Consider the following 21,668-nt stretch of genomic DNA (forward strand, 5'->3'; position numbering starts at 1 on the left):
TTTAACTGTTGCCGTCAGGGTTTGGGCGTCTTCGTCAGTTTTTGCATTGGTGCGTCTTTCTCAGTTTGTCATGGTCTTAATTTCTCCTCCATCACGAGATTCACTACCGATCTTTGCCTTGTTTTTGGCTTAACAAGAGATGGAAATTGGCTTATGGTTTGAGGAATCTTCATATCCTATAAGCCAAGGATAATTTGTTCATTATTGGGGAAGAAGAAGGATTACATCTGTAATCGCTGCACAGAACCTCTTGACGGAGGTTGCAGGGTTTTTGTTCATCATTTTAACGTATACTGATTAGATTTGGAGATTCTTCCACAAATGGTGAATTTCCATTGAAGGGAGAGGAGCACACCAGGAAGAATATTGATGATGTGTATCATGTATTAAATGGTCAGATGTAGGGTTTATTATAACAGACCGAGGGTCTAGGGTGGAATATACCATGTATAAGTTGTATTGTATTTTGTCATTGTGATACTCTATTCTCCAACATTAATACCAATACACAAAATTGATACTCTTCAACGAAGGTGGAACATAGCAATTTATGTGAGACCTACATGTATTACAGGATGCTTCTAAACAACATAACTTATTTGCAAGGGGGCATATAACATTTTAATTAATTAAAAGCATTTACTCGTACACCCGATGTTATTTGTTTGTTTCCTCCTCCTCTAGCATCGTTTGTATATATACAAATTTATGAACTAATTAATAAACATATATTACTCGTTTACAATTTTTGAAAGGCCTTTTTTATCATGCATAAATTAATACGAGATGTAGTTTGTTATGGAGATAGGATATCCGGAGAAGTCAATAGCGTGTGGGAAACAGATCAGCTGTAAGGTAGAGAGAATGATGGCTCACACACTTTCTGCTTCTCTCTAATTTGGATTTCTTACAGGAAGACGTTTAAACCTCACACACGCAGGCACACACACACTTATATAAAAACAGCACATATATGTTTTTATAGCTTGCACCACCACCACTATAGGGGCACTAGGGTCTTGGATTAAAATGGATTTTCCAGTGCTGGGTTTCCTTGTGTTAATTCTCCAACTTGTTGGTGGGATGCTTGCACGTGACATTTTCTATGATGAGAACTATGAAGTCAAATGGGGATTTGATCATTTCAAATCTCGGTATCAAGGGAGAGAAGTCGAGCTTTCCTTGGATAATAATTCGGGTTATCATCATATATCACAATTTAAATATTCAATTATTCATCCTCTTCTTGTCCTCTTTGTTTGAATTTTTTATGCTAACGATCCATGATCTCTTTCATGCATTCATTATTCAAACTCTGTTATTAATTTGCATAAATTTTGATCTCTTGATCACAATTTATATTTTTCAGATTGATTAATGACATGTGAGGAATATGACAATTTGTGAAACCGAGGCCATAGTATATGTTAGTAACATCAAGTGCTGTGTGACTGTCACACCCAAAAAATTGACACACTTACTCAACTGTGAAAATTTTCCATCCCAAACAAAATTTTGACAATTAAATGAAAAAATAAAGATTGAAAAAAAAAAAAATTGTGAGGTGCGCATATGAAATTTTTTGTTTGCGAGTTGCACATATGAAATTTTTTGTTCTTTCCTAACTGATTTTAAAAATAAAGAAATATCATAACTCATAAGTTTAATAAAACTAGTACATATATGGGCTTGGGGCAAAGGCTAGGGTTACATACCTTGACCATGCTCCTCACCATCATTATATGATTTAAATGTAGATTATCTATCCATTGCCCAACGTGAAAACGCTGATATAAGCAGTGGATAAGGTTTTCCTATTCAATCTATTGTGTCTCGGATTCAAACTCTTTCCCCTTTACACAGTCATATAATTTAAGGTAGATTATCTATCGTTTGTCAAAAATAAAAATAAAAATAAAAAATTGAAAACATTGATTAGTAGTAGTTTTTTTTTTTTTTTTTTTCCCTTCTAAAAATGGCTGTTTTTAATGATGCGTTTCTGTGCGTTTCTTCTACATGTTGGTTGGATACTTGCAAGAGTGTAACCAGCCATATAAACTATAAACGCTCACATGGTAATGGTATATATCATGCTCATTTTTCCTCTTTGAATCAAGAGAGATAGAACTCTAGCATTTCAAGGAATTACTTCGGATTATTATCAAGGGCGACGTTATTGACAATGCAAAAAAGTCATCAGGAACTAATTTTGTTAAAAACACAAGGGATAAATGAAGAAATGCATAATGACCTTAATTACAAAGTGCCAATAACATCTTTCATTATCATTTCCATATTTTCTTCAACTAATGAAAATCTCTCCCCACGCATGATTAATCACCGACAAATATTTTTGTTTCCTTCTCATGAGCTGTTTTTGTCGATTTCTTTCCATTTCTTCACCAAAACTACGGTTAAATATGGAGTAAATTAAGACTGATAAATTAACTTTATGTGTTTACCGTGTCAACTTTAACTTTTAGTATCAATTGCATGTTATGAGAAAGAAACCACGAAGCCAGTTATTTTGATTGATTCTTGACTACTGTAGTTGGTCCATCATACCCACCTTAATCAAGAAATTAAGAAAAACAAAGTTGAACATGTGAGATTTTACTCTCTTTAAGACTTTTATAGATCGAGGGTAACCATAAATAAGGATAATTATTTATCTCTCTCTTTCCTTTATTTATCTTAAATTAAATAGATATAAATATTTGATTTATTAAGTACATTGCACATTTCAGGCGCAGGGTTTATATCCAAGCTAAGCTATGGTTCTGGGTTCTTTCACATGAGGATCAGATTACCAGAAGCCTGGAATACTGCTGATGTTTGCACAACTTTTTATGTGAATATTATTCCATCCATTCTCTTTTTTTTTTCTTTTTTTTTCTTTTTTTTCTCCATGAATTAATATTATTGTCCCAAAATATGGCCGATCGAGGCAAAATATTCATTGGTGACTTGCATTAATAATTATATATATGTATATGCAGCTAACTTCAGGCGATGAACCTCATCAGGATGAGCTGGACTTTGAGCTTTTGGGAAGCAAACCCGGGGGGGAAAAATTATTGCTGACAAATGTTTTTATAGATGGTCAGGGCGGTAGAGAGGAAACCATGACATTTTGGTTTGACCCCACCACTGAGTATCATGACTACCAAATTCTTTGGAACCACCATCAAATTGTGTAAGAATCACATCCTCCATGTCTTAGCCTCCCAATCATCAAATGTTATTTGCATTTGTCAGAATACACATAACTAATCTAAAGTCATGATTTTAATTCACATATCTAGTTATTCGAGTAATGCTATTTAGACACAAAAAACTAGCATATTTGATGTGTCTAATATATGTGGTTTCACATGCAATATTGTTTATGTTACCCCGATGTTTATGCTATCGATAATAGCATTATTCTTTCTTTTACCCCACAACTAATTACCACAACTAGAGGAAAGTGGTGAATTGTCTTGGTGATTAAATCTTCCTATTTAACCCATAACGTCTCAACTCTCCTCCTTTCGTTACTGTAAATTAGTGTAGAATGTCGCTTGTAATAAAAAAATTAAAAAAAAAAAAAAAAACTATCTTGAGTAGGAAGATTCATTAGAACCATCATTAAATATTATGTAGAATAATATAAAATACCGCTTGTAATAAACAATAATAATTATCACAACTACAAAAATTCATTACAACCACCATGAAATTGTGTAATAGTCACATCCACATATTGTTCTTCCCATCATCATGTGTCTTTTACATTGTTAGACAATTACTATATATGAATCAAAACTATTAAATGAGTGATTTGATTCACAGTCTAACAACTTAACATTTCACTTATTTAACTTTTTCTCTTTCGTACGTTTTGTAGATTTTATGTTGACCAATTCCCAATTAGGATTTTCAAGAACAACAAAAAATTTGGAGTTCCCTACATATCAAAACCAATGAAAATACAAGCAAGCTTGTGGAACGCAGAGTGGGCAACTCGTGATGCAGATATAGATTGGAGATATGCACCTTTTAAAGCTCACTACCAAGGATTTGACGTAAACGGCTGCACACCACAGAACTCCATCAAAGATTGTTATGGGCACAGATATTGGTGGAACAGTAGGAAGCATTGGGAACTTGACTCCAACGAACGACAAAAATACGAGGATATTAGAAGATTTTTGGTATATGACTATTGTTCAGCTGGTTTTCCAAGGAAACCAGAGTGCGATCTGAAATGGATAGATTGAAGAAGTTTCACTACTAGAAAACGGGACAAAGGCCACGATCCATAGGCACAGTTTAATAACCGTGGGTTTATCTTACATGTATGGATATAACAAATCAAAAATAAATTGTAGTAATAGTTTTTCAACTTTAATCAAATTAGAGCAATGATCATTCGACTAAAAATCTATTACAATTGGTCTCTCAACTCATCAAAATGTGTAGCTATGATCATTTTCGTCAACTTCGTTACAATTTTGTCAAAATGAGTTATATTGGAATGACATTTGCTATAATTGGGGTCCCTCAACTCATCAAAATATGTAGTTATGGTCATTCTCGTCAACTTCGTCAAAATTTTGTCAAAATGAGTTATGTTGGAAGGACCATTGTTACAATTGGGTTAAAGTTGAGGGATCATTGCTCCAATTGGATTAAAATTGAGGGACCATTTCTCCAGTTGGATTAAAGTTGAGGAACCAATGGTAATATATTTTTAGTTGAGGGACTATAGTTTCACATTTTGGTGAGTTGAGGAACCAATGATAATGGATTTTCAGTTGATGAACCATTGCTTCAATTGAGTTAAAATTAAAGAACCATTACTACAATTTACTCCAAATCATATTTCAAGAGTGATTAAATCTCAAGAGTGATTAAAGAACCATTACTACAATTTACTCATCATGTACTGCCCTTCCCATTAGTAAGCCAATTACTCGTTTGGGTCCAATGCTCAATTAACAATCTATTCTTATGATTTTTTTTAACAAACAATATTATCTACATTAAAGAAGAGGATGTGAGCTTAACCTCACAATGAGCTAGCAATAATGTAGTTCAAATTCGCTTTTAGTGAGAATTGAACCTAAAACCTTTTACTTACTAATGTGATTTTTTTTAACAAACAATATTATCTACACTAAAGAAGAGTAGGTGAGTTTAATCTCACAGTGGGCTAGTAACAATGTTGTTCAAATTTACTTTTAGCAATAATTGAAACTAAGACCCTTTACTTACTAATGAAGATGAATCCTAGTTTATTTTTTTGCCAAATGATCTTGCTTGAAGCAAATTTTGCGGGAATGATCTACCAGCAATGACCTAAAACATAATTAGTTTAGATTATATTATAAAACATACTGTGAAATGGATGGTTAATGTCGTATGAACTTATTAATCGATTAGTTCACTGATCAAAGTCCGGCTACGCTCTCCCACGGCGGACCATCTGAATCGCCGCCCGTTGGCCCGCATCTTAAAGCCACTCCCGCAACGCTGCCCAAACTCCGATTTTAAAGCTCGCCCACTCCTCCACCTCATAGCCTTCCTCCTCCTTCTCAGACATCCAGTCCTCTTGCTCTCTCTCTTACTTTTCTCCCTAATTCTCCATTCCCCCAGCTGCCTCGGAATCGGTCGAGAAGATTTCTCGGAGTTGTTTGTGATGCCATTGCCAGACCGAAAGGTGCTGGCCCACTTCCACTTCCGGGGCAGGGTCCAATGGCTGCTGCCACCATCTCTTCTCCAAAGCCTTATCTCAGCTGGTAAGTCATCACATTTGCCTCTGGCATCTTTTCTTTTCAAATTTACTAAATTTGGCATCGAATAATGCACTGGAGAGATAAAGTTTGAATCTTGTATCTGGGTTTTGTTTAATAATAGTGCCTGACGTAGCTTGATAAACCAAATTTGAATTCCAGATCTCCTACCACATAAAGGTTGGATCTTGTATATGGTGTGCGGAAGAATATGAAACTAGAAGTGTCGAATAATGATTCAGGGAGAAACTTTAGGTTTCTGTTATGATTGTTGTCTAATACAACTTTGCAACCTGAATGTGGCATGGGCATTCAGTCTTTACCATATAACTTGCGGGGTAGTGTTGGTTGGACACGTTCAGAAGTCTCATATTAAGGAAATGGAATTATCTTTCACACAAGGCTGCTGGATATGATCACTAGTGGGTTTGATCCCATAGCAAGCAACTTTGCCAAGCATTCTGGAGTTGGAGTTGTGGGCTGTCTTTGATGTCTCTCAGAACAGGTGGATGATTCTTGGAAGAATTTAACCCATGCTCTTTCAGTTTTGTGCATCAATCAACTTCCTGGAATCGTCTACGACGTATTTTGGCCCTGAATGGGGCTATCGCCCGGTGCCAGGCAGTTTGAGGTATGGTACATTTCCCCGCAAGGCTGTTTACCGAGAAGCTAACTTTCTGGCTCAAGCTCTTCTGTGCAGAGATAAAGCTGGCTTTCTGCATTAATGGATAGACCATCTATGTACAAAGGATTTTATCATTCACAGAGTTAGCGCTTGGGCTGGTGAATTTGAATCAGATGGGGTAGGCTCAGGAATTTCTCTTCGGCAAACACTTATAGTTGTTGTAGAAGCCGATAGTTAGAGAACCGTTACGACTTATTCCCATGAAACAAAATTACATACAAGCTGGTCCTTGAATTCAAAATTTCAGGAGGAAGATCAGTGGACGATGTGTGCTTACCAAGTCTTTGACTGTATACCTTCAGCTTGGGGACCAGTTGCTCAACTGGATCTTTGCAGAAAGAAAGTGAGATATCTAGTGCTCAGGAATCTGTCTTTGTGCTTGTTACTCAATTAACAGCTTCTGACGTTTGCTTGCAGTTGGAATGGTAACATCTTCATTCTGAGTCAGTCTCCTGTACCAACCTGATGAAGCTTGGCCGGAGAATCAGTGATCGCTTACATCTACACCACCGCTGCAGAGACCGTGAAACCTCGAAGCAAGTGTGGTAATCCTGGCTTCATAAGATATTTCATCCACCATGTCTATAGATGTTTTATATCTTTTAACTCAATTTCTAGTTCATTATTGTTACAGATGGATATTTTGAAGGCTATGGAAGTTTCAACCTAGAGTATGAATTTTTCATTCGATTTTCGCATCCGTTTTATTTTCACTTTAGGCTGAGTGAATGAAACCTATATATGACTTATTCTTGCATTATATTCTCATCATTTACAAGTAATATCAAGTGTATCTGGCCCAAAATTACAAAGGAAAATAGGGAACACAAAAGGGATCCGCCTCGAATCAAAACAATTTGTCCTTTCTTTTCTACGCTATGAGATTTCTTCGCATGTGAAATTTCTAGAGTGATCGAGGATTCTCCCCAATATGAGATAGGTTACTACTATAGTAAGAACCCCAACTGGACTGAATGACCACAGGTAGCGCACGAGAACGAGACACCAAATAGATGGAAACTAAGAACAAGCAAACATGAGAACTTCATCTAATCTTTTTGCAAGGAGAAGCCACACCTGCCTCATCTTCTGTCATCCTCTTCATACTCCCACTCATATAACTGCAACTGAATTAGTTGCTCGCGATGCTCTTGCACAGTCCATTACTGCTTCCTTGAATATCTGAAAATATCCATCAAGCTGGTTGAATGGTTAACAAAGCCAGTTAAATAACATAAAGATGAACCAAAAACCACTCCAAAAAACTTCGGAAAAATTCGATCCATTGGATCGATATCATCTCAATAATGTCAATATTGTTCCAAGTGTCATGATATGCAGTAACAGAGTATCAATACGCATGCTTTTTCCGAAAACAAATTAAAACTTGATCCAGATTACAAAGTGCCTATCTATCACTAACAAATACCTGGGTTGGTTTCACTAATTTTCAACTTTTTGAGCAACTTCACATCCTCCAACAATTGCTTCCTCTTGGAGCAAATTCCAACATTGCTAGTCGTCTTCATCTTTTTACTCTTCATCCCCAAAAATTCCCCATCTTCCAACTCTGCCTCTCTTCCACTGCTATCATCAACAACGTCACACCCAACTCCTGCAAAACCAAAAAGATTCAATCTTTTTCAATCCTAACGAAGAAACAATCGAATCCGACCCGACCTATTTGCCCAAAACGCATAAACAAGCAGTGCTTTAGTAGTATTTACTCACTCTTGGTGCCAGCTCTGCAGAGCTTGCCGTCGACGACGATGGGGTTGGCGTCGTCTTCCCCCGTGGGGAGTCGTTTGGTGGAGAAGAAAGAGAGGAGGGACTTCCAGGTGACCGAGGAAGCGATGAGGTCGGAGCCTCTGCCGATGAAGTGTCCGTTGAGCTTCAGCGTTTGTGGGTCCACCCCGAACGCTCTGGCTATGGAGCCCAGGTCCAGCTTCTGCTCCTCCGGTGCAGCGAATGACGCCGTTTTCGCAGCCGATGGGCAGCGAAGCTTTATCGTCCTGACTCTGTTTTCTGACATCTCTCTAACAAGAAGTTGCTTCCTTTTCTTATTTTCTCTGTTTCTTAGAGAGTTTTTCAGTCGGAGAGAGTGGTAGAACTTACAGCGTTGGCTTCCAACGGTTTCCGGAAGTGTCTAAAGTTTCTTTCTTTGTTAGAGCGGGTCGGGGGTCAAAATTGGTGAATTAAATTGTGATTGAAAAATAAAACATTAGTTTACTTAAAAAATTGTTATTAGCATTCCAAAAATTTTATTTTACATTTCTCTCAAGTATTTTTTTTATTTATAATTATAGAAAATTTAGAGTGTCAAATGAGATTTTTTGAATACTAATAACAATTCCCTTTACTTAAAGGAAACAATAAGCAAACACTAATTTTTTTTATACATTTATGCCAAAGCAAGTAAACTGCTCAAATCACCAGACTTTAGGCTTGCCACATGTGGTGCATCCCAGTTGGGAGGCAGCTCATTGGCCCCAAAGTATAGCTTCAGGCTTTGTATTTTAGAGGTGGTGCAAAGACATTCCATTCTATTTTCCAACAGTGGTTTCATTTATGATCATCATCATCTCAAATATCCTTAAAAACTCAACGGCGTTCTTCCGGTACAAGGTGAATATAAGGTCTCTTAAATAGTAATTTAGTACCATTCATACAACGAGGAGTGTGCCAATGCTCTTAATCAGGTTGGATAGACCTAAAATCGTTGTTAGATGTGTGATTTAGGTATAAAGTTAGTGTGCGTAGTATCGCATTCATTCAGACAACTAACTTTCTCACATTCGTACCTCATCACGTGTTTAATTGAATTTGGTCACATGTATTAAAAAAAACATGATTCAATTAACTCATATTCGAGGACAATATTAATAAGATTAACCATAGCTAAAACAAACACCAAACGTGAATCCAAGAACATAAAAAAATGTTCACGAACTAAGGTGGATTCGGCCAACATGGCCATTCATGTCAAAATTCTCCTCTTCCATTGATGTTTGGTGGAGCAAAATTAGTCTCACATATTGAATACGAGAGGGGTACTCCTCAACAACATTGGTAGGGGCACGAACATGTGCATAACCAATGATTTCTTCCATCAAAACAGAAGTAGATTCTGCAAGGTTGAGGTTCAAGAACAATATTCCTTATTCTTGAAGTTTTAGGTCTTAGGTGCCAAAGATCACGCTTCGGGTATGATGCCACAACTTGGCAAGCCCTAATTCTACCATATGTTGTAAAAACAAACCCTAAAGTAGGTGTGAGAGGCAGACATGTTCGAAAGGTTTCAATCGAACCATGCGAATCTGTTCGGTACATCCATGTCGAAGCAGGGCATATCATTCAATAGGCTTTGACAAACTGTGTATATATCTTTCTCTCACATTTGTGGTAGTAATTAGATCCGAGAATTTGGTAAACTTCCGTTCTCTACACTGCTGCTTCAGGAGCGAGTTAGAAACAACGAGAAAAGTATTCTCCAGTCAAAATTCGATCGGGTTTTATAAACTTCAAAATTGTACTCATTCATAGACGTAATCATGGTGTGCTTCAAGCAATGTCTTTCATGATCAAACGGTCCGGAAGAGTAAGCTAAAGAGCCATGGAATCCTTGTTCGGGAAGTATTTTCATTTGTAATGCTTCAAGCATAAGTCTTCGAGTGAAGATCATGGCTGAGACTTATTAAGCTCTTCCATGCCATTGTTGGCCTCAATGGTTTCTCAGCTTCTTGGTAGTCAAGTGGAGATTCACGTTTTGTACCCACATAAAGTGATTTCGGTTAAGAAACGTCCAAATCAGTGAAATCGAACTTGTTAAGTTCGACAATCCACTTAATGGAGGGAACAAGATTGTGATTGGTGCTATGGACATAACATATCCATAATCATGAAAGTTAGAACATTCGGGTTCTAAGACATGTTTTACATGGAAAAACGTCGAGTTTTCATGGGTGTATTGTTTTATGAAATCTTCGGGTTTCAAAGGTACTAAATTCGAAACTACATGTTCGAGTTCAGTTATGAACTTCCAATTCATAAAAGGAAGTACTTGTACGAACACATAATACAATATACAACTAAACGTAGTTGATTTGGGTTGCTTCAGGAACTCAAATGTGAGTGCTTCAACACTACGAAAGGGAGTCAGCGGTCCAAAGAAAAGAAATAAAATATTGAATTGTTAATGTCCAAAACTTGGCTTCAGGCCAATAATTTTGGATATTATGTCAAATTAATGGACTATTGGTCACTTGTAATTAATTCAATGGATTGGGACCATACAGGGTTGATCGTGAAAGCAAAATAATGATGTTTAAATCATATTAGCTTCGATTGGTAGCAGACCAAGCAACCAGTGAATTAAAGCTTAATTAGCGTTAACCAAAAAGTCCCAAAAATTAAATGGGTATGGTTATCAAGCGGAAATGCCAAAAATTGACGTTGGGTCAAAAAAATAGCACAGCCCAACCTGATTGGGTTGGCTGCAATGCACAGGGCAGGCCCTGCAGAACGATTGCAGGCCTATTGCAAGCCTATCGAGTCACTAGAAGGCTGCAGGCCTCTTGGGCGGTAGGTCTGGGACGAGCTCAGTAGTAAGGGCTTGTGAAATCCCGTTCTTGGATTTCACTATTGCAAACTACATATTTGTATTAAGGAGATTTTATATTATTTTCGTGATTTTATATTAAATTTAGATTTTAATTAAACTAATTACGAAGTTTGAATTTTGAATTTTGGTCAATAATCATTAAAATTCCATGGACTTTATGGGGTCTCACTAAGTATAATTAGATAGAGCTCGATCCTACGAACACGTAGGCAAAAACTGTTCGTGAATTGGAGTTGAAACAAATAAATTAGAGGCTTAAAAAAAAAAAAAAGGCTAGAAGCTGCCAGATGGCAATGGTAGAGAGGGGGAAAATGAGAGATACGGGAGAAATGAAGGGAGGGGATGACCAATCAGAAAAGGAAGAAATGAGGGAAAGGAAAGAGAATAGAAGAAGGGAACCGGACCCTCTCTTTGACCTGTGACCTGACTTGGCAGCATCCATGTTTTTCGATGCCTTTCACGGTGGTTTCTCCGGTGAATTAAAGCCAATTACCACCTAGAATTTGCCATTTCTGAAGGTAGCATAGTCGACCACCACCCCCAATAGACTCCCCTCAACCTCAGAAATAAAGCCCACACATTGGTTGGGGCGTCAGAATTCATTTTGGCATCGAATCGAGAACACTCATTTCTAGGGTTTCAGGCAGAACAAGGCCTTTTAAGGCCACTTCCCAGCTGAATTAGACTTCGGCTCAGGAATAAAAATGATTCCCTTTGACTTGATCTACATTTCTGTAAAATTTGGTAATTTTTGGAGTTCGTCAGAAAATTGGGTTTCCGTTCATTGGAAACTACCGTAGCCAATGGGCCAACTCTATCCTTCTAGGCTAAATTCAATACCCCGAATCCATATGTGGCATCCGATTGACAAAATCCCATCGTTTGAACATATTTTTGTTAGAGGCCACCACTTGATCATTATAACAATTGACGATCCGATCGTTAGGTCGTTACCAAACTTTAATATGTTATTATATGTAATATTTGAGGACCTTAGGAACTTATAGATTGAAAATCTGGTGGGCGGATCTTCCAGATTGATCTACAAGGGTTGATTGTGATCAAAATGTTCTTAATCATTCTTGAATACTAAAATTAGTATTACTAGAGACTAACTAGCGCTTAGTGAGGCTATATCGGTTAGTGAGCCATCCTAGGTAATATATATCTCAGTTTACGTGTATGAGACACTTTATTGTGATATAGATGTGTATTTACCTTCTTGATAATATGAATGACATGTATGGTAACTATTATGACAATGTGAGCCTAGAATCCTATTAGAAGTATCCCATGGAACTTGTATGCTTATGTGACATGTTAGTTAGTGGTCATGAGAAATTGATAGTGCAAGTGGTTATGTTGTAAGTCATAGGAGTTGAGATAATGGTAAGTAGGTTGTGTGTTGATTTAACTGCACCATGTAGCAAAGGTATATGGATGGTCCTGCTTGGTATATCCGCGATAGGTGATCATCGCCTGCACAATTAGACTATGCTTATGCATCTGCTTGGTTTATCCACAATGGGGGACTATACGCATTCTAGAAGTGATCATGCTTGGTATATCTGTGATGGGTGATCACTACCTAAAGCTATAGGATACAGTCCTGCTTGGTATATCCGCGATGGTGATCACTGCCTACATTATTAGACTATGCATATGATTCTGCTTGGTTTAATGGGGGACCATACGCATTCTAGGAGTGATCATGCTTGGTATATTTGCAATGGGTGATCACTACCTAGAGTTAGGATGTAGTCTTGCTTGGTATCCGCGATAGGGGACCGTACGTATATCAGGAGTGATCATGTTTGGTATATCCGCGATAGGTGATCACTGTTGCACAATTAGATTATGCATATGGTTCTAGTTGGTATATCTGTAATGGGGGACCATACGCATTCTAGGGGTGATGAGGATTAGTTGTACTTGGTACATTTCGATAGGCGACCATATTTTAGTTGGATTTTTGTTGAGTGGTCCGGAATCCCTAATCTTGCTCATTTCCACAAGGTTAGTTCAACCCTATATTCAAGTGAATAAGAATTGCTCACAGTAGACATTGTGTTTATAAATTAGATTTATCAAGTTATTACTTGGAATCCAGGTAGGGAATTATGTAGAATTCCTTTATTAAATTTCGTGAATTAATATGTGATCTTATTGATTGATTGACGTAGTTAAATGATAACATCGTGTACCTTTGATTCTTGGGATTTGATTAATTGGAGTGATTGTGGAATGATGTTGGATAAGATTGTTGTTATTATTATTATTATTATTATTATTATTATTATTAGATTAGTTGACTGTTGTGGCTAGAGAATAATATTGTGTCACGTTGGTTGTTTTTATTTTTTATTTTTTTTTGAGATGTTGCATGCTATAAATTGCGGTATCATAGTGATTTATATGATGGATGAAATGGAAATTTTGATTGTCATGTGGGTTGTTATGTAGCTCTGAATCTAGTAATTTATGATTGTCAAGTCCCAATAATTGATTGAGGAATGTTATGCCTTCTTTTTAGAACGCACTAGGATAAATGTTTGAGTTTAGTGAATGATGAACTACGAATGGCTTGATCCCTTCGTAGGGTACGTAGGCAGTCCAACGCAAAGGTTAGATGTAGCCGTGAAATAAAAGAAAATGACTGTGTGGTTAAATCATTGATTGTGTTTTGGTCTTGTCTCGGAGGCGAGACATAATAGATAAACAGGAATATGGTGATGTCACGTGTCGATCTTGGATGTATGTCGGAATCAGGACGTGACAAGGCTGCTAAAATTTGGGCAAAAAATTACCGTGAAAAGTAGGCCCAGCATACGCTGGTCTGGGTAGGGGCACGACGAAGCCCAGCCAAAGGCTGGCTTTGATTTTGGGCCTTGGCATGGCAAGCCCAGCACAAAAGAAGGTTGGTGCAAATAGGCCGAGACGCAGGGGTAAGCCCAGTAGCACATGGGTTGCTGCAGGCGGGCCAGAGGCGTAAGGACAAGGCCCAGCAAACATCAGGCTTGCTAGAAGTGGGCTGGGGTGCATGGACAAACCCAACATGGCTGCAGGCATGCTGGAATCAGATGGAGGCTTCACGTCTGCGGAAACGGGCCTGGTTGTCGGTGCATGCACAGCAAGCCCAAATGGCTGTTGCTATCGGTCCAAACATCAAAATGACATCATCCAAGCACGGCTACTCAACGTGGCTGAGTTACAGGCCAGCCAACGAAGCTCGGCTCGGTGGCGATGGAGCGGTGTAGAGCCGCGGCTCATGCCGCACAAAAAATCCCAATTTTGAATAATTTTTTTTTTCGACTCTAGGGTTTTTAAAAGCCTAATTGTTTCTAATTTCTTTCGATTATTTGACTCACAAATTTTACAGAGAAAAAATTGCATAATGCATAAAACGCATATGTATATTGACAAATATATGAAACATATACAATATATATATCATAAGGTAAATGTAAATGTATGGTTTCATGCTTCATGGTCATTTCAAATATCTTAATTTATTTTAAAAGAACCTGATTGGTAGAAAACAATTGAGCCTTTGAATTTCTAGAAGATCTTAGAAAGCCTGAATTGCATCTCCAAGGCATTGTATCACGTTCAACAAAGAAAAATTAATTCAATCAATAACATGTAGATCAATTCAATAAAATAATAAATAAATTATAAAAATAATGATTAAAACGTAATACTCCCTTAATTGAAGAACAAACTCTCCTTAGCGCAGCTTCATAGCGTGTTGATAACATGTTATAGGCCTAATTTACTGAACCATAATAGGGTCATAGATAGGGGGTGCAGCAGTAATAAAGAGAAAGACAAATGTGTAATTGTGAGGTGTGTGTTATTCCACCTCATTGTGCCTTTATTTATAGTAGTAGGGAAGGTAAATTCCTTACCCCCAATAAGATTACAACTCTAATAGAATAATATCTAGTATAAGAGATATGGTGAAATCTCATAAGAATATCCTAGATGTGTTAAGATTTACCCAATCACATTCCTAATCTATAGGACTGCAACAATTTCATTATATTGGTAATTTTTGTTGTAATTTATTCAATTTGATAAAAAAAATTATAAAAAATGTGTGAGAGTTTAAAATAAGTTGCCGCTTAATACTACGACCTAGTAGTATTTCTCTTCAGTTGTAAGTAAAATGTCTTATGTTCGATTTCCGTCAAAGGTGAATTTGAACCACATTATTGTTAGACCATTGTGAGGCTTAGTCCACCTCTCATTCTTAAGATAGATAATATCGTTTGTTAAAAAAAAAAGAAATATTAATTATTAAATTGTCACGCAACCAATAACAAGTGGGAAACTTGTTTCATAATGACCAATCTACCATGGGATCAAAGTGCTTAGTTAACCTCATGGTAGCCGGAAAAGATTTTTTGAGGAGTATCTCTGATGAACCCTTAGTCGGTCACATGGTAGCCACTTCATATAAAGTGTTCGACACTTGACATTGCTTTGTATGGAGTGTTATAGCATCCGTGGACAGATTTTCTTAGTGTATGTCGACAACCATCCAACATGGCTGGGTAAGACTATAGCCTATAGCTCAGCAGTTGTTGGACGAAAGGCCACACTAAAAATTTACGTTTATTTTCATTCCATTTGTAGCGTGCTATTTCTTCATGGACCCACCAAGAAATTTTTCCTGAATTCGTCATCGTTGCTTCACATTTATCTTTTTCGTTTTGAGAAATTTTGTTACACCCAATTTCGTCTCTGGACACCCTCACCTGAATTTAAAATTTTCTTTGGACATAGAAATTTAAAATGATTTCAAATTTGACCTTAAATTGGAGCTCACTTATTAAATAAAATTAAATCAACAAAAAATGGGTGATTCAACATCCAAGAGGGACTGACGACCTAAGAGAATTTCCAAAGGAGATGACAAAATATCCAAATCATCATTAACAATCATAAAAAGCAGCAACAATGTTTTCCAACCGATCAGTCAAATCTCATGTGGCATGACATGGAATGACAACCCTCACCCTTGCTGCCAAATTTGACAACAGCCTTTAAATAAATTTTAATTCATTATTAAATGCTTTTTATTTCTAAAACCTATACTATAATTAATTGTTGATTGATATCGTTCCAATCCTTACAAAATCTTCAAGTAGACAACATAACGGTGGCTAATGCTTGCCACCACTACCACCTGCCCTCGCCTTGAGTCTTATAAGATTTCATTACTTCTGCCTTCTTGCCCTTCTTTTCGTCTTGGTCTTCTTCATTCTTTCCTTAATTTTACAAAGTGCAGCTTCACGTGCAGCATCACGAACTTATGGCATCTCTTGTAGATAACCTCCAAGCTTCTTGACGTCTCTTCTCCTTCACAGCTTATGATATTCTATTGTTAATGAATATGAACTTTTATTATGAATTATTTATATATGCAACATTACAATATAAAACAAAAATTATGAAAATAAAATAATGTAATAAAATAATAATTTAATTTGACATATTGGTTGGAGTGCAAAATTAAAAAAAAAAATGTCAAAATACCATATAGAATGTTAAATTCAAATTTTATGTTTAAAAATTGACTTCGCTTTTGGGATAGTCTAACAAGCCTCTTGTCAAATTATTTTTTCTTCTCATCCAGCCATTGTTTTGTACAATTGCATCTTCAAATTGTGTCTCTTCTATTTTTCATTTGTGGTTACCTTCATATAATCTAGAGGCATTGAGAGAGACCAAGGCTAAAAGGTGATGGGGCCCAAAAAGCTCACTTATAAGCTTAATCATGTCTCAAAGCCTAATTTTTATGGAAGCGTCACCAAGCCGAGAATTAATCCATGCATAAAGTGAGAAACGACGAGTATGCAAATTTACGATCATGGACGATAATATAATAGATTATGGGACACCAAGTCCATGCAAATCACACATATTTATTGTGCCAAGCGATATAATAATATTAATATTAAAATTATAATTTGAGTCATGGCAAGTATGCGACACGCTTAAATGAGCCTAAGTCATGTAATGGGGCTTACATGGGCTTGCCAAATGGATTGTGGTGTGGATGGTTATGGAAGTTCATTGGACCTATATGGAATTAGGGTTGTGGAAGACTTTGGGCTGATTGGGAGCACCAAAAGTCCAAGCCTATGATTTTGGCTTCATGTGAGAAGGTTTGAGAGAGAACGGATGAAGTTTCCCCTTTTCCTTGCAAACCAACTAGGATACTTAGGAAACAACCAAAACCCAAAGCTGAGCAAACCAATCATAACCAAATCACATGTAAACCTAGACCCACACGCCCTTTTATTGTACAGAAAATGGGCTTTCCCTTCCAAGATCACACATGAAAAAGAGGAAAGAAAGCAAGAATGAGCGTTACCAAAGATGGAGTTGTGTTGTAAGACTTGGTGCAGGAAAGGAGAAACTCTTGGCGATGTGCAAGTTGCTCTTTGTTAGAGGACACAAATGGCCTTAACGGTTGATGAGGTGGGGGTGAGAGGTAGGGGATTTACAGCTGGACACCAACCTACTCCCTCTTTCTTTTCTTTTCTTTTCATTTTTTTTTTTTACAAATGATAGAAATAATCTACACTAATCACATCTAAACTACGGCAAGGGGAATTCAAACACAAAACCTTAGGTGTAAAGACGAATATTTTTAACGAACCGAGCAATAAGTCACTTGCTTTTGATTTTTTAATTTTAGATCTTCTATTTTTCAAATCCTAAGAAATATTAAAATTCAAATTGAATTAGGCATTTGAATCATTAGACATTAGAACACATTTGTCATTACAAAAAATTAAAGATTTATGGGTGTTCAGAGATAAGAATTGAGTATAATTAAACAGAATTTCCCTTTCATTTTTGTCTTATTTTTCACATAACATGTTTCTAGATAATTCAGGGCCAGATTTTTCATAGATCGAAATTAGGCCCCAGTTATTTATTTATTTTTTTGTTAAAAACCCCAAATTAAGTAGGGAAATAAATTTTAGTAGAGCCGCTAGAAAAGCCACGCATAAAAGCATCTCGAATAGTATAGGCAAAGGAAATAGGTAAATTTATATTATAACAGCTAGTGTTGCAAGTTGCCTACTCAATTGTCTTACTGGTGTTGCAAGTTGCCTACTCAATTGCCTTACAGAAAAAGTGTCACTTCAATAGAATAGACAAACCATGTAGACAAATTTTATTTCAATATTTGCTCCTTTTATCCTTTATTTTTGTCTTCTTCTTATACATGACATATTTTATTATAAATACAGACGTGAGACCCCATTTACCTATAATGTTGAAAGTTGGCAAGTGCTAAAGCCCTTGACGAGCTCAACAAATCATTCTTGTGGCCCTCGGAGATTTTAGAGATGATGAAAAACGAACAAGAAGAAGAAGAATCTTATTTTGGGCGCTGTTTTCTCTGTCTTAAGGACAATGTGCACTTCACTCACAATTGCCCGATCTATGGAATACTTTGTAGGTAGTGTCATCGTAGCATTGATAACAGCCATGAGCCCAGCTGCTACTTGGGTGAACATTCTGGATATGCTGTAGAATTTAACATTTGATATACACATCTAATTGTATGTACTGGTTGTGGTTGACCACATATTTTCTACCCTACAGTATTGTACTGGTTGGTCAAATATTTGGGTGGCCTGGCCACACCATGCATGGAACAAAATATGTGCGTTTGGTTACGGTATTGTAATACAAGGAAGAGTGGTAAGGGTTTTAGCAAGAATGGAAGGTGACAGAAGAGATTGCATAAGAGGGACAATTGACATTAAAATTTTGAATTGCGTATAGACTATAGAGACACAAAACATGAGTTTGAAGTTAACTGGAATGCATGGCATCCCATGATGAATGTTAATTTCCATGCACTTGACTTGAACTCAAAAGAAAATCCAATGCTAAATAGATAAAATTGACTTGGAGATGTGATAAAGGCATTATTAAGATCGAGCCCTAGGAGTTTCTGGTCGCTCCATCCCCTGGTCTGGTCTCTCTGTCGTGGCAGCCTTACCTAAGAGTTCCCGTTCGCTCTCAACATACTACAGATGTTAATTCTGGATTTTGGTTTGCAGAATTGAGGTGTTGATGATGAGAGAGAAGAAGAACAAAATGGGTGATCTGAACTTGAGCATTAAGATTAAGAAAGCATTACTGAGAAGGGAAGGTTAGGAGTCGCAAGCATTTGATGGTGAAGAGCTGTGGCAAAGAAAACTCGTCATGGTTGACAATAAGTGGCAAGGGATTGCATTTGAATATTGATCATATTAATTTTACACGAATTAAGCGAATGCATGTGTTTTCTTATTCAAAATTGAACTTTCAAGTAGAGAATTCTGAAGCTCTTACGTATCTCATTATAATAATACTAGCTAAAAATAAGCAAGAAAAGGAAGCTAGAAAAATGTTTGATCATAAGATTTCTGTTTTTCTAAATTACACGTCATCAAATTAATAATCACTTTATTTAGCTTTGGATTTTTTTAGTCCGACAAATACTGACAGAATCGATCTTAATCCTAGTAAACGTCAGGTACAGGAGGCTCATATGGTGGTGTGTCCAAGGCCGACCACACAACCACCGTGCGAGGCACAAATGGTGCTCTGTCCTTGGGACGATACGGGCACTTCTCATACGGGTGTTGACCCATAGTCATACAACAAGCGCAAAACGTGACAACAGCACACCCTTCCCAGTAGCGCCCAGGGTGGCCATTAAGCTGATTACAACACTTGCAAACTATGTCATAGCCAGGGCCAACAGTAGCACCATGTGGGACATGCGTCAGGTACGGGCAATTGTGACTGAAGTGCTTCTTCTTCTTACAGCAAACTCTACAAAGCCTAGAAGCACCATGGACGTCATTGTCTTCTTCGTCTTCTTTGTCGTCCAGTTGGAGTTGAGTCATTGAGTCTTTGACATCCTTTGGTACAACTTTCTGTTTTTCTGTTTATTTGCAGTTCCATAGTTAAATACAAAAATAAAATAAAACTAATCCTCAAATCGCACAATTAAGAAGCACAAGAAAATTCCAAATGATCTCTTCCAATACAGTTGAAAGAAAATGAATGAAGCCAAGCCCCAAAATGAATGAAGAAACTCAGTATGTACACGGTGAAAACTTTTAATTAGATGTTCATTGTTCTACATCTTGGTATTTATAAAGAACATAATGAACAATAATCAGAGTAGGAAACATGAGAAGCATATAAGAAACAATAACCTCTATATGAACCCAAGTTAAGGGAATCAAGTATTGGTGTCTGCCTGACACCACACACACCAGTAGTTTGCTAGATCAGGACATGGAGAACTCTAAAACCCTAAGGCTATATTTTGGACGAGGGTTTTCTAAGTCCCAAGAAATTGATGTAGTGGATCATATAAGGTTGTATGAAGGGGATTAGAAAAGTCCTACAAGAGCATTACACATGCACGAGAGATATGTAGATGACACCTCCAAAATATGGGGCAAAGGAGGCCATTGTAGACGAAAACAGCACCAAGGTACAACAACAAAATTCAATTCAAGACAATTATAGCTTAATTTTTGACGACAGCAAACTCATCCATGCCAACTGCTTAATTGCTTGAAATACTCCGCTAAATCGAAGAAAATAAAGATTATCATGTAGTGGCAATTGAATTCCAGATACCCATTCGGGAGATATTGAGAATTATAGTACTCCTCAATTAGCCAAACCGGATAATCTTATTCGACGTCACAAATTAGCCCTAAACCTAAAAATCAGTAACATATATATATATATATATATATATATATATATATATATATATATATATATATATACCTTTTCTAAGATCATTCTCCTCACCAAGCACTTCCTTCGAAGGTCGGGCTGGATTCTGCCCCTCTCCATATGCCGATCCCAAGTCGGACTCGGATGCCATAGCTTAAATAGTTTGCGCGAGAGAGATGAGAGGCAGGAGTGCGTAAATTTGTGGTTTAAATAGGTCAGAGATAACCGACCTAAGGTTGGCCATGCGTAGCGTTCACGAGGTTCTACTAAATTTTATTTCCCTATTTAATTTGGGCTTCGTGTCCTTCTCTAATATTCTGCTTTAAAATTAAGGGATAACATTAGACAGACCCAATTTGGTATTGTTTTTTACACCAAAGTTTTCTTCATTTTAAAATGAAGCAGTAAAAAAGTATTTGATAAAAATAAAATATTGTGTTTATATTAAAAGCAAAGCCTCCAGATAGTTGTTTTTTTTTAAAGATGCTTTCATAAAAAATGGAGTTGAGCTTTTAATAGATATTTTTAATTCCTATAATAAGCTCATTAATTTAAAAAATGACATTATTTATCTTTCTAAATACATTTATCTTTGGAAAACAAAGTGACCACCACCACTACAAACCCTAACCTCTTACATGACCATTGTCATTACCACCACCATTGTTGTCACCACCACACCACAATCGCCTCCCACCCCCACTACCACCACAAGCACAACTGCCACTATCATCGTTGCCGTCGCTGCCACCTCCACCACCACCACTATCACAACCATTGCCTTCGTCACCGTTGTTGTCATCGC

General features: G+C 37.0%; 3 protein-coding genes and 1 long non-coding RNA gene across 6 annotated transcripts; 2 read left to right on the forward strand and 2 right to left on the reverse strand.

Annotated features, from left to right (window-relative positions):
- Window positions 1-994: 994 nt before the first annotated feature.
- On the forward strand, window positions 995-4,807 carry LOC137725261 (xyloglucan endotransglucosylase/hydrolase protein 2-like). Its single transcript, XM_068463889.2, has 4 exons — window positions 995-1,198; window positions 2,748-2,851; window positions 3,000-3,196; window positions 3,890-4,807. Exons 1-4 carry the CDS (start codon window positions 1,030-1,032, stop codon window positions 4,260-4,262), a joined length of 843 nt encoding a protein of 280 aa, XP_068319990.2. The 5' UTR covers window positions 995-1,029; the 3' UTR covers window positions 4,263-4,807.
- A 493-nt stretch (window positions 4,808-5,300) lies between these two features.
- LOC148696792 (uncharacterized) lies at window positions 5,301-7,144 on the forward strand. Its single transcript, XR_015962739.1, has 2 exons — window positions 5,301-5,783; window positions 5,940-7,144. It is a non-coding gene; the product is annotated as an uncharacterized LOC148696792 (long non-coding RNA).
- A 43-nt stretch (window positions 7,145-7,187) lies between these two features.
- Window positions 7,188-8,637, reverse strand: LOC137721821 (amino acid-ligase). Of its 2 annotated transcripts, none has more exons than XM_068460843.2 (3): window positions 8,194-8,637; window positions 7,892-8,077; window positions 7,188-7,662 (listed from the first exon to the last, which is right to left on the reverse strand). In XM_068460843.2, the coding sequence occupies exons 1-3, from the start codon at window positions 8,492-8,494 to the stop codon at window positions 7,658-7,660; spliced, it is 492 nt and encodes a 163-aa protein (XP_068316944.1). In that variant the 5' UTR covers window positions 8,495-8,637; the 3' UTR covers window positions 7,188-7,657. The 2 variants fall into 2 exon arrangements, with proteins under 2 accessions (XP_068316944.1, XP_068316935.1); XM_068460834.2 differs by having other exon boundaries at window positions 7,188-7,644; window positions 8,194-8,636.
- A 10,910-nt stretch (window positions 8,638-19,547) lies between these two features.
- LOC148696793 (uncharacterized) lies at window positions 19,548-21,068 on the reverse strand. Of its 2 annotated transcripts, none has more exons than XM_088693269.1 (2): window positions 20,915-21,068; window positions 19,548-20,048 (listed from the first exon to the last, which is right to left on the reverse strand). In XM_088693269.1, the coding sequence occupies exons 1-2, from the start codon at window positions 21,012-21,014 to the stop codon at window positions 19,621-19,623; spliced, it is 528 nt and encodes a 175-aa protein (XP_088549395.1). In that variant the 5' UTR covers window positions 21,015-21,068; the 3' UTR covers window positions 19,548-19,620. The 2 variants fall into 2 exon arrangements, with proteins under 2 accessions (XP_088549395.1, XP_088549396.1); XM_088693270.1 differs by having other exon boundaries at window positions 20,939-21,045.
- Window positions 21,069-21,668: the final 600 nt, after the last annotated feature.

This window comes from Pyrus communis, chromosome 5, assembly GCF_041283825.1.
Source record: "Pyrus communis isolate YQ-2024b chromosome 5, ASM4128382v1, whole genome shotgun sequence".
NCBI lineage: Eukaryota > Viridiplantae > Streptophyta > Magnoliopsida > Rosales > Rosaceae > Pyrus > Pyrus communis.

What these genes read in the sequence shown, in the direction of transcription:
- LOC137725261 (XM_068463889.2), top strand. Translation starts at nt 1,030, where the DNA reads ATGGATTTTCCAGTGCTGGGTTTCCTTGTGTTAATTCTCCAACTTGTT. An exon ending in ATGTTTGCACAACTTTTTAT is followed by an intron (nt 2,852 to 2,999) that starts GTGAATATTATT and finishes ATGTATATGCAG; the next exon opens with CTAACTTCAGGCGATGAACC. An exon ending in TGGAACCACCATCAAATTGT is followed by an intron (nt 3,197 to 3,889) that starts GTAAGAATCACA and finishes TACGTTTTGTAG; the next exon opens with ATTTTATGTTGACCAATTCC.
- LOC137721821 (XM_068460834.2), bottom strand. Translation starts at nt 8,494, where the DNA reads ATGTCAGAAAACAGAGTCAGGACGATAAAGCTTCGCTGCCCATCGGCT. An exon ending in CTGCAGAGCTGGCACCAAGA is followed by an intron (nt 8,078 to 8,193) that starts GTGAGTAAATAC and finishes TTGGTTTTGCAG; the next exon opens with GAGTTGGGTGTGACGTTGTT. An exon ending in AATTAGTGAAACCAACCCAG is followed by an intron (nt 7,645 to 7,891) that starts GTATTTGTTAGT and finishes GGATATTTTCAG; the next exon opens with ATATTCAAGGAAGCAGTAAT.
- LOC148696793 (XM_088693269.1), bottom strand. Translation starts at nt 21,014, where the DNA reads ATGGCATCCGAGTCCGACTTGGGATCGGCATATGGAGAGGGGCAGAAT. An exon ending in GGAGAATGATCTTAGAAAAG is followed by an intron (nt 20,049 to 20,914) that starts GTATATATATAT and finishes GCAAATAAACAG; the next exon opens with AAAAACAGAAAGTTGTACCA.